The sequence below is a fragment of the Populus euphratica genome, unplaced genomic scaffold (genome assembly GCF_000495115.2).
Source record: "Populus euphratica unplaced genomic scaffold, PopEup_1.0 scaffold489.1, whole genome shotgun sequence".
Lineage (NCBI taxonomy): Eukaryota > Viridiplantae > Streptophyta > Magnoliopsida > Malpighiales > Salicaceae > Populus > Populus euphratica.
This window is the reverse complement of record NW_011500363.1, coordinates 137,881-149,253: the sequence shown is the minus strand read 5'-3', so window position 1 is coordinate 149,253 and position 11,373 is coordinate 137,881. Positions and strand designations below refer to the sequence as shown.

The following is an 11,373-nucleotide window of genomic DNA, read 5'->3' as shown; positions in this document are numbered from 1 at the left end:
TTATTATATTTTTATTTAATTTTATCAAATAAGATAATTGTTATCTTTTAAGAAAATGTAAATAATATATTTTTAAAATATTGACAAGTATTTTTTTTAATTCATCATTATTTTTTATAATTATATTATTAAATTAATTAAGTTTATCAAACTCTTTCACTCAGTTATTCATATGAAGATTTTTGGTTTTTTTTTTTAAACTCTATAATCACTCGGCCATTTTTTATTCTAGAAAAAATGTAATCCGAACTGCGGTCTATGATGGGTCAACTATCTAGTTTATCTGTCTCCGTTGTTAGAAGTATGAAATTACGAGCTAGCTTAAGAACAAAATAAAAAAAATAAAAAAAATTAGGAAGGATTGATGTCTCACGCACACCCAGGCAATTCAAAATGTCCCCCCCCCCCCCCCCCCCCCCCCCCCCCACCACCAAAAAAATTCTCATCGAATCTGCCTCTCTAAATAATCAGATAATCAAACCTCATTCTTTCCAGATTATTAATCTTTGTAATTAGATGGCTGCTCTACACTACGAAGCAGCTTTAGACTCCATCTCTGTATCAGACATTGAAGCTCTTGGGATTTCCCCATCAAGTGCACTCAAACTTTACGAAGATATCTCTGAAATCATCAACACTCATGGTCCTTCCTCTCCTCAAACATGGACTCTTCTCTCCAAACGCATACTTCATCCTCTTCTTCCTTTCTCCTTCCATCAGATGATGTATTATGGCTGCTTCAAGGACTTTGGCCCGGACCCGCCCGCTTGGTCACCCGACCCGTAAGACTTTTCATACATGATGTTAAGTTTGAGACCTGTCTGGCGTGGTTTTTTTTTTTTATTTTAGTATAAAACATGTCAGGGAAAAACATGAATTTGGTTTAGAAATGTATTTGATAAAAATGACTTAAAAACAACTCTCTTGAAAGAAGAAATGCGGTATAAGTTATAATGCATCAGTTAAAAGTTAAAGACATTCAACTTTTGATTAAATCAAGATTTTCATTGCAATTCAAAAGTTGTTATCTAACCAAACATATTTATAACTATTATTGAATCAAAAGTAAAAATCATTTTGCAGAAGTCATAACAAAGCTAACCTTAAATTATAATACTAAGAGGTAGTTCTTGAAATTGTGCAAGGAGAGAGAGAACAACTGAAATATCACTTGCGCTTGTCTTGAAGACAGACACTCTAGCCCTTTTATCCTAATTTTATTTTGCTATGCATGCCCGTTAGTTTGAATGTTGTTACATGGACAGGGAGGCTGCAATGCTGACGAATGTGGGGCAGTTATTAGAGAGGCGTGGAAAAGAGTTTTTGGGTTCTACATATAAGGATCCCATATCAAGTTTCTCTCACTTTCAAGAATTTTCAGTATCCAATCCCGAGGTAGAGTTTGTGCATGAATTTATCGGTGCATCTTTATGCCCCCCCCCTTTTATTCTGTCAAAATTGAACCGTGAGTCAATCTTTGGCGTGGTTTCCTATGTCTTTGCTGGTCAGGTGTATTGGAAAACTATTCTCGATGAAATGAGTATATCATTTTCAGTTCCTCCCCAAAGTATTTTAAGCGAGAATACAGATAGAGAAAGTTCCTTGGCAAACCCAGGTGGTCAATGGCTTCCTGGAGCATATGTAAATCCTGCAAAAACTTGTTTGACTTTGAATTGTAAGAGAAATTTGGATGATGTTGTTATAAGATGGCGTGATGAAGGAAATGATGATATGCCTGTAAGCAGTTTGACACTCGAGGAATTGCGGTCAGAGGTTTGGTATGCTGGTTTTCACATACAAGTTTTGTTTATTACAAGTTCTTTTATCTGTTGGCTAAAAATTTTCATTGCCATAATTTGGATGCATTAGCTCCATGGTGGAAAATGGAAATGGCCCCTCTTTAAAAAAGCTGTCGCAATACTGTAATTCTGTCACACCTTGCAATGACATACTTTGAAGTAGGTTTTGGATAACTTTGTCAATCTTCTAATATGGTTTCAACCTCATACCATTGTTTTTCTTGTCCTATAATTAGACCTCATATAAAGTTTTGTATTTATTGCTCTAGATATAGTTAAAATGATGAAAAAGATTCTTGTGGTGTGTTATGTTTGGTTGGGTTTAAGACTTAGTAGAGGTGAGTTGTATTAGGAGAGTCATAATCTTTTATCATATACAATCAGTGTAATATTTTATGGGAAATGATTTACTGCAGCTTGGTTCTTTCTAATTTGCTAAGGTATCATGAAGTTAAGAGATAATCACATGAGGCTTATCTCGACTTCTGCTAAATTCTTTGATTTTGGTTATTCTTCTCATATATTTTTGCCTCCAACTTTCTCCATGTCTGACGCAAATTTCTCCTTGCACTACAACTTGCAGGTTAGTTGCATATGCCCTCAATGCTCTGGGTTTGGACACAGGATCTGCAATTGCAATTGATATGCCAATGAATGTGGAGTCTGTGATTATCTACCTTGCTATTGTTCTGGCAGGACATGTAGTTGTATCCATTGCTGATAGCTTTGCTCCACCTGAAATATCAGCGAGGCTTAAAATTTCAGAAGCAAAGGCCATATTTACTCAGGTAATAACTTATTTCCTTCCATAGGAATAAAATTATTCGCATTCTTCATTGATATATTTGTGCTTGAATTTTCTCAAGCTGTGGAGTAACATAGTGGATTTTTAAGTCTATGTTCCTTGTCTGATACATTTCACTTAAATGAATTCTCTGCAAACCCTACTTCATCTTTGTATGATTACTTGAGTCGGTGATAGATTTTGCTCCTAGGGTTTCTTTAAGCACCGTTGTTCACTTTATCTCATTTAACCAAAAAAAAAAAAAATCTGCAATTTTTTTTTTGTAAGCATGATATCTTCCAATTGTAATTTAAATTTACAACTGAAAGCTGCTTTGGTTTAGATTATTCCTTTTCCACCTCTTTGTAAGAAGTGTAGCCTTATAGGATATATTTGATGAAGTTCCTTGGGATATACTTAATGCACTCTGGTTTGCAGCAAATGTCAGGACAACCTATGTGGAAGCTTACCCTAAATGACTCTGATTAGCCATTGTATTAGATGTCAAAAGGGACAATAAATCAATTACATAGGATACCATGAAGATCATTAACACACAAAGGCTCCTCACTCTATGGAATTACTTTCAGGTTTCACATATCTATTATTAAATAAAAATTCATGACATTGGTCACTGAGGTGTTAAACTTGTGAGAATCTATTAATCTCTAGTCATGCAATATTATGTTATACTTATTGGTTCTCAATATAAATGAACTCAATAAGGGCTATTCCTAAGTCAGTACTGATCATACATGTTTGTATCATGGCTGAGGGTTCATGTTTGTGATGATCTTTCAGTGGGATTTGTTCAATGCTAATGTCTCTTCCATGGTTTATTTATTGTTCAATCTATCAGAAAGTGTTTGAGCTCACCCTCTTTTATTTTCACTTGATACTGTGTTATAGTACTAAGTAAGTTTATGGTAAGTTTGTGCTTTGGAGATTTGGAAGCTGAAAATGAAAGGCTTCATCTCAGTAGTGGTGTAAGTATCAGAACTCTTAGCATAATAAACATCTTTGAGGTGATCTGCTCTGAATTATTCATTTTTATTTTCTACTGATAATGTTATGATTGTTATCCATTCCTCATGTAAGCATAGGGTCCTTGACTTTCTTCTCATTCTTCAAAACCCTTTTTCTCAGGATCTTATAATTCGTGGTGATAAAAGTATTCCATTGTACAGGTGAAATTCTATTTACTCTTTATTCATATAGTAAAAAATTCGGGTTCATGCATTTCTTTGTGAATATTTGACTTGCCATATAACTTCAATTCTACAGTCGAGTTGTGCATGCTCAAGCACCTATGGCAATTGTCATTCCTACCAAAGGCTGTAGCTTCAGTATGAACTTGCGTGACGGTGACATTTCCTGGCATGATTTCCTTGAAAAAGCAACAGATTTAAGGTATGCTTTCTTATGTTTTTTCTTTCTCTTTTTCTATATTTTCAACTTTAAATAGGAATTAACTGCTTGTTTAAGCTTCACATTGATTAAATGCATGATGTACCATATTATGGCTCCTCTTGCTCATAATTTGGACACGGCATGATATTTGTTCCGCATAAGCAACCAAAATGTGATAGTTTGGGACTTTATGACAGAAAGGCAATGAATGCACGGATGCATTGCTGTCCAATCAAGAATTAAAAAGTTCTGTGAAATATTTTCATGAGTTTTCATGTTTTGCTGAATCCCGTGGTGATAGTTCTCATCTTGTTTGATATAAAATTACTCCTGGTGTGATGGAGAAGTAATTCATTGTATGTCAAGATCATTATTTTTAACTTGGCATTATTTTGTTTGGTTTTATATGCTTGCCAATTGCTACTTGCTTTGAATAGTTTCACTTCTCCTAGGTGTTGAAGGGGCTTTTTGGAAATTGGATTAGTTATGCAAACTGTAGGCTGTTTGGTTGATTACAACTTTAAGAATGTCTTTCTGAGTTATTAAATCATATGCTGTTGGGAACAGACGAAAAAAATTATCTTGTTTTTCTTTCTTTTCTTGTTGGAACAACTTAATTTTGACATTAGCATATCTACTGCTTTCTGTTTCACATTTGACAATGCTTTAGTAAACTATCAAATAGGAATTTATCAAAGAGCTTCCTGATAAGTAATTTCTTTAGTTTGAACTTGTGATTGATGAAGTTATACTATTGATGCTACACATGCTCATCTGTAACATTAAAACTGCAGAGGAGATGAATTTGCAGCCGTTGAACAACCAGTTGAAGCATTTACAAATATCCTTTTCTCATCTGGAACTACAGGTAACTCGCTGGTATTCTAGGCTCCTTTAGCTTTCTGGCTCTTTATTTTATTGCTTAAATTCAAAACGGCATTTCTTTGAGCAAGTTGAGGTTTTTTTCCGTGCCTTTAGTTAAATTAATAATGAAATAAATTGCAAATCTTTTTAAAAACTGTTTTTAAATCACTAAAAGTTGTAATATGTCATCTAATTGCAAAAGAAAAGACAAGGTATTTTATATTTTTGGAGTAATCAAGTAAGATTAATGGTGTAAATTTGAAGTTATGGTGGACTTCAACCATGATTTCTCTGGAAATGAGGAAGGACAGGTGGTTACTTGAAGATGCTTCTTTTTTTTTTTTAATGTTTAGTTTAGTATTCTTAGTTAATTTCAAGAAGCCTATAATTGTGTACATAATTTCTTCATTATCACTTAAAGGAGCTTCAATATTTTAATGGAATTCTGGTTTTTCATGTCAGAAGAAATTGTAAATGTTCAGGTTCTGATTTGTATGCAAGTATTTGCACACCAACTTCATGGATCCTTCGGGTCAAATGTCATCCTTTTAACATCTATCATGAAGGGGATATCGGCCTACAATAGTTTTGTGATATTATGTTCTGTGGTTTTAGCATGTTCTACATAATGACTCCAATTTAGCACAGTTGTTAGCACTCACCATAGCGGCCTGAAGAACTTAAAGCTGTGGTTCATGATTCCAAGTAAAGAAAATAACACAAATTGATTGTAAGCTAACAGCATAAACTAAATCATAAGCTGGTGCCATTCTGACTTGACAAGATCTTTGGTAACTTGTTTCCATCAAAGTTTTTGAAGTTCTGGATATGATTTAATTGTTACAGTTTACCAATAGCCTTGATTCTGTAAATCAATGGGAGATACATCAGAACTAAACCTAATCATGCACAATTCAGATAAACTGTTAATTCTATTCTAGAGGTTTCAAAACTGATTAAAACTGAGAAAAGGTTTCAAATTCTTAGTGACAATTGTGAATGGGACCATTTGCTCATGTAGGGGAGCCAAAAGCAATTCCATGGACCCATTTGACTCCTTTCAAAGCTGCTGCTGATGCATGGTGCCACATGGATATCCGCAAGGGTGATATTGTTGCTTGGCCAACTAACCTTGGGTGGATGATGGGTCCTTGGCTAGTATATGCTTCATTATTAAATGGGGCATCCATTGCTTTATATAATGGATCCCCTCTTGGTTCTGGCTTTGCCAAATTTGTACAGGTAAGAATTCCATTCCCATTTGTCTATTTAATATTTCTCAGTGCCAGTTTTCTCTGTTGCCATCTGACTTCTTAATTTATCTTCCTGTTCCAAAATCTAGTGTTATTTTATGCGTTCACTTGTCCAGACCAACATAACTTCTAGAATATTTGCAGTCTTATTTTTTTTTTGAAAATTGAATTCTTTGTCATCTCTGCAATTGCTGTTCAATTTAATTCCTTTAATAACTTTAAGCCATAGATAATTCCGGAATCTTCTTACCAAGAACTTCTAGTGAGTCTCTCTCCATCAATTGTAAGCTATTGTCATCCTGTGTCTATTATAAGCTTTCTGACCTGTGGTTGAACTTCATTTTTTCCTTGTGAATTCACTTTTGTTAATATACTAACTGAACTTCCATTTCCCATTATTTGAAGAGAGAGAAAGAGAGGCAATAACAACAACCAAGCCTCAGTCTAAAACAGTTTATTAAAAATTTCACCTACATGTTTGGTATGTTATAATGTAATGTAATGAAGAACATAATTGTTCCACTCCTTTCTCTGGTTACCCAAATTCAATGTTATTGTGATGAAAAGTATTCATTGATATAATCAGTTAGAAAAAGAAATTGAAGTTGATAATTTCTTGAACTTACTGCCTTTAAATATTTTGAAGGAGGATTACATTTTTTTAATGTGATTACACTTTAAAGAGGGTTCGCATGATCAATTTTTTTCTTTATTCTTCTTTTTCAAGAAATTGTTTGAGAAATGTAATTATACTCTTTAATTGTTCCTAATCATGGTTTAATAATTGTTTTTTTTTTTTTATTAAATTGCAACTGTCATTACTGCATGCATGTAATCACCTTTACGACTTATAATTTGATGCGCATTACAATTCCAATCATCATTATATTCCATGAGATGTTAAAAGAGTAACCAAACAGTGTAATCAAAATTCTAATTTAATCACATTAAATCTCTACCTTGATTACGTTCTACCATAAGATGTTGATGTAATTCAAGTTACTCTTACACCCTCTCGTTTCTTCTTCTGGAACCTGTTTTTAAATTTGGGAAGTAAATGTGAATTTAAATTTAGTTGACACAGAAAACAGAATGGTGCTCCACTGAACTTCTCTCTTTTGTTAAACTCAGGAACAATACATAATGCAACAGTGGAAAGCTTGGATGGGAAGACATTAGTGTGAAAAGCAATTATGCATGTTTGCTACTTGCATGTGTTGATTACATTAGTTGATTGTTAAATGGTTTGACAAAGACATGATTTCTTTTCAAGAGAATTTTATTTTCTGACAATTTTCCTGAGAATATTTTGAAAGACATAGGATTTGAAAAGTAATATTGCTTAAGATATGCTGTTTAATATATGCTTTAAGAATTTAAGATTTTTGAAGTTCATACAAGTTCTCCTACAATTTGTCCAGGATGCTAGAGTAACGATGCTTGGTGTGATCCCAAGTATAGTCCGGGTATGGAAAAGTGCAAACTCCACATCAGGCTATGATTGGTCTGCCATTCGGTAAGTGTAAGTTCTAGACTTTTACTGTAGTTTTGTTCTCACCTTGTAAAATGCGGTAGATATGCGAGGGTTTATTTGTGTTTTTCTGTTTGATTGAAGATTGTGTATTGTCAATTTTTTCCCCTGTTACTGATTCAAGATATATTCATTATGGTCTTGTCAAATATGGTAGTTGCTTTGCCTCCACTGGTGAAGCATCAAGTGTAGATGAATACCTATGGTTGATGGGACGAGCTCAGTACAAACCTATTATTGAATATTGCGGTGGCACAGAGATTGGTGGTGGATTTGTTTCCGGGTCCTTGTTGCAGCCTCAATCACTGGCTGCTTTTAGCACGCCAGCAATGGGATGCAGTTTGTTTATTCTTGGTGACGATGGTCATCCTATAGTGAGCATTATTGCACCTTACATTAATTTGAGAAAATATTAGTCCTTATCAATTATAACAAGAGCAGTATATGAAGTTTGGTTTAGTACTCAAATATTGAAATCTGTGCAAATAAAAATACTATCCATGAGTGGTTATGTGTTTCTGTTCGGAACATTATCTAGTTGTACCCTAATGAAGAACAATGATTGTTTTCCTACTAAATATATGCAGTTAATTGTTCGGATTCCTTCCTAACCAGGGCACCTTAAATTTGTGTCATGTCATGCTTAAGAAAGTTTGGAAAGACTTTGTTAAGGAAAATCTCTTTTTCTTTCTTATTTTAAAAAAATAAATAAATCTGACAAGCTTGTTATTTGGCTTCATCTCTGTTTTGACAAAAAGGTTCTACTGAACTTATAAATTTACTACTAATTGGAATTTTCCAATATTCCAATGAACAATTTGACAACTCATTGTTCCCGTTTCTTCAAGCACAGCCACAAAATGTACCAGGGATGGGTGAACTGGCACTTGGTCCTCTCATGTTTGGAGCTTCAAGCACACTGCTGAATGCTGACCATTACAATGTGTACTTTAAAGGAATGCCCCTTTGGAATGGAAAAGTAAGTGCTCCTCTGTATCTATCTACTAATTTGGTGTTGCAGCCACCTGAGTAGTGGACTTTTGATTTCATTCATGCAGATTCTTCGAAGGCATGGGGATGTTTTTGAGCGTACTTCTAGAGGTTATTATCATGCACATGGCCGCGCAGACGATACCATGAATCTTGGGGGTATCAAGGTGTGCTTTCAATCTTTTGATTAATAAAATCTTTGTAAATCAATTGTGTGTTTTGCAGACACATAAAACAAGCTAATCTCTCACCTCATTATAGGAAGATGAGAACATTGTTACCTTCCCTTACAAAAGCGGAGTAAAGCCAGACAAGCTATCTCTCATCTCGTATGCATCATATTAACCTGTCCCCTAACTTTCCTCTGGTTCTAAGCCATCTGTTGCAACCAAATTGCTCTTTTTAAAAATCATTCCTTAAGTATTTGAACTTCAATTCTTTCATCTGTTTTCATGGCCAGTGATTCTGTTCTGAAGAATTAGAAGTAAACTGACTGAGTTTTATCTCCCCAGTGAGATACAAGCCTCGAGAAACAGCGTTGCAAGTTTGAGCAACAGTGTTGCAAGTTTGAGCATAGCAAACATATTTCCAATCAAGGCAATCATATTTGAATTGCTTAATGAACAAATTCATTTCAGAGCGACAGGGTTTAAAATTGTTATGATGAACCTAATAATGCTGAAAAATGGGACCCTTTTGGGCATCCAAGTGCTACAGCTTCTGCTATTTTAATTTTATTTTCCTCAAGACATGGTTGTCCTCCTTGCACAACAAGGTTTATGTATGAAACTACAATTGAAGCTGATATGTTTTCTAGACATGGTCCTTCCATTCTTTTGTTTTGTTTTTTGATTTTTTTCTTCAATAGAAATGATTCTGTTTCTGCAGGTTAGCTCTGTTGAGATTGAACGCGTCTGTAATGCTGTTGATAGCAATGTCCTGGAGACAGCTGCCATCGGGGTGCCTCCACCTCAAGGTGGGCCTGAGCAATTGGTAATTGCTGTTGTATTGAAGGATTCAGATGATTCTACTGTTGACTTGGATAAGTTGAGGATTTCTTTCAATTCAGCAGTGCAAAAGAAACTAAATCCTCTGTTCAGGGTAATTAATAATAATTTCTGCTTGGCACATCTCTATTAACTTTCAAAATCGAGCACATGGAATTGACTTGTATTCATTATTCTGAAATGTGCAGATTTCTCATGTTGTGCCCTTTTCTTCTCTCCCAAGGACTGCTACAAACAAGGTCATGAGAAGGTTTTTGCGGCAGCAACTTTCTCAGCAGGACCAGAACTCTAAACTGTAAGAGATTCCTGTTAAGAAGGAAAATGATGTGAAAAGTTATCAAAGAGTGCAATGCTCTATCCATAGACTCTTCTATATTGAATTGACAATTGCTTTGTTGTGGGAGGAAAAAAATGATGTGCACAAGCAAACAATCAAACCATGATAAAACTTGTAAACATATTTGGCTGGAGATAAATGGTGAACTATGACCCAAATATATATTAAAATGATTGGTACCAAATTGGTTTATAGCCGGGCTATTTTGTCTTCATTGTTTCCCTTGTCATTTCTCTTGTTGTTTGGGTCTTTAATGGATTTGATTTGAGATGAAATTGAAGAGTTGCTATTAGGAATTAAATTGAAGTAGAAGGAAAAGATTGTAAGATTTATTAGATAATCAAGGTTTCAATTTGATACCAAGATGGTAGTTTATAAAGAGTAGAAATGGTTCTCTTATTCAAATGGTAATTAACGCTCATCTGTAAGATTACAAAACTAAAACTATACAAATACAAATAATTTATCATTTCAAAGATGTAAAAGATACCATCTATAGATTTTAGAGATACAAAAAGATACCATCTATAAAGACATCATGAGATAAAGTCTAGGGATAACATCAAAATAACGTAATTAAGACATCATGAAATAAAGTCCAGGGATAACATCAAAATAACATAATTAAGATAAAAATAAATAATTTTCATAAAAATAAATAATTTTCAAAGAAAAATAGATAAATATTGTTTAATACATGTTTTAGACATGCTGAAAACCAAACAAGACACACAAAAAATTTAAAAATTAAAATAATCATAATTTTTTGCATATAACTCCAATATATGCATGATAAAAAAACATCTTGTTTTAAATTTTAAGATCACAAGGTAAACTTATTTTTCCATGCAATGAAGAGATGCAAATGCAAACTCCAAAATTGACCAATGGGATGATAATAGTAACATCAAGAACTTCATTCATTTGCATTATCAACTCAAACTTAAATAGTTCAATATTAATAGGATCATTAGAGAATATTCCTATGTCATGTTCTCCCTGTTGAAAAGCACTTGTTCTTGGATTATATATACTATCATCACCATAGTAAGGAGTTAAGTTAGCCACATTAAAAGTGTCTAAAATATCTATATGTATGGGTAGCTCAATCTTGTAGGCATCTTCACTAATCCATTTGAAAACCTTAAACGGAGCATCAACCCTAAGTTTGAGCTTAGCATACTTACCATGTGGAAACCTTTTTTTCTAAGATGCATCCAAACTAGATCACCTTCTTGAACTCTTAAACTGTTATCCCATTTCTTCAGTATTATTACTGAAATTTACGCTTAATGAAAGTGGAATTAAATCCAAGGAATTCCATGGATTCTGACTATATATAACTTGAAAATGACTACAACGAGTATTTTGACTAATAGAATGATTATAAGCAAATTC

At 33.8% G+C, this 11,373-nt stretch overlaps 1 protein-coding gene across 2 annotated transcripts; it reads left to right on the top strand.

Annotated features, from left to right (window-relative positions):
* The first annotated feature begins 422 nt into the window (after window positions 1-422).
* AAE17 (acyl-activating enzyme 17) lies at window positions 423-10,175 on the top strand. 2 transcript variants are annotated; one of them, XM_011010494.1, is made up of 14 exons: window positions 423-782; window positions 1,266-1,395; window positions 1,510-1,778; window positions 2,383-2,587; window positions 3,730-3,770; window positions 3,868-3,993; window positions 4,788-4,861; window positions 5,879-6,099; window positions 7,532-7,626; window positions 7,799-8,015; window positions 8,495-8,620; window positions 8,700-8,798; window positions 9,520-9,732; window positions 9,827-10,175. In XM_011010494.1, the coding sequence occupies exons 1-14, from the start codon at window positions 517-519 to the stop codon at window positions 9,935-9,937; spliced, it is 2,193 nt and encodes a 730-aa protein (XP_011008796.1). In that variant the 5' UTR covers window positions 423-516; the 3' UTR covers window positions 9,938-10,175. The 2 variants fall into 2 exon arrangements, 1 of the variants encoding a protein (XP_011008796.1); XR_840064.1 differs by lacking the exon at window positions 9,827-10,175 and having other exon boundaries at window positions 8,675-8,798; window positions 9,520-9,607.
* The last annotated feature ends 1,198 nt before the right edge of the window (window positions 10,176-11,373 follow it).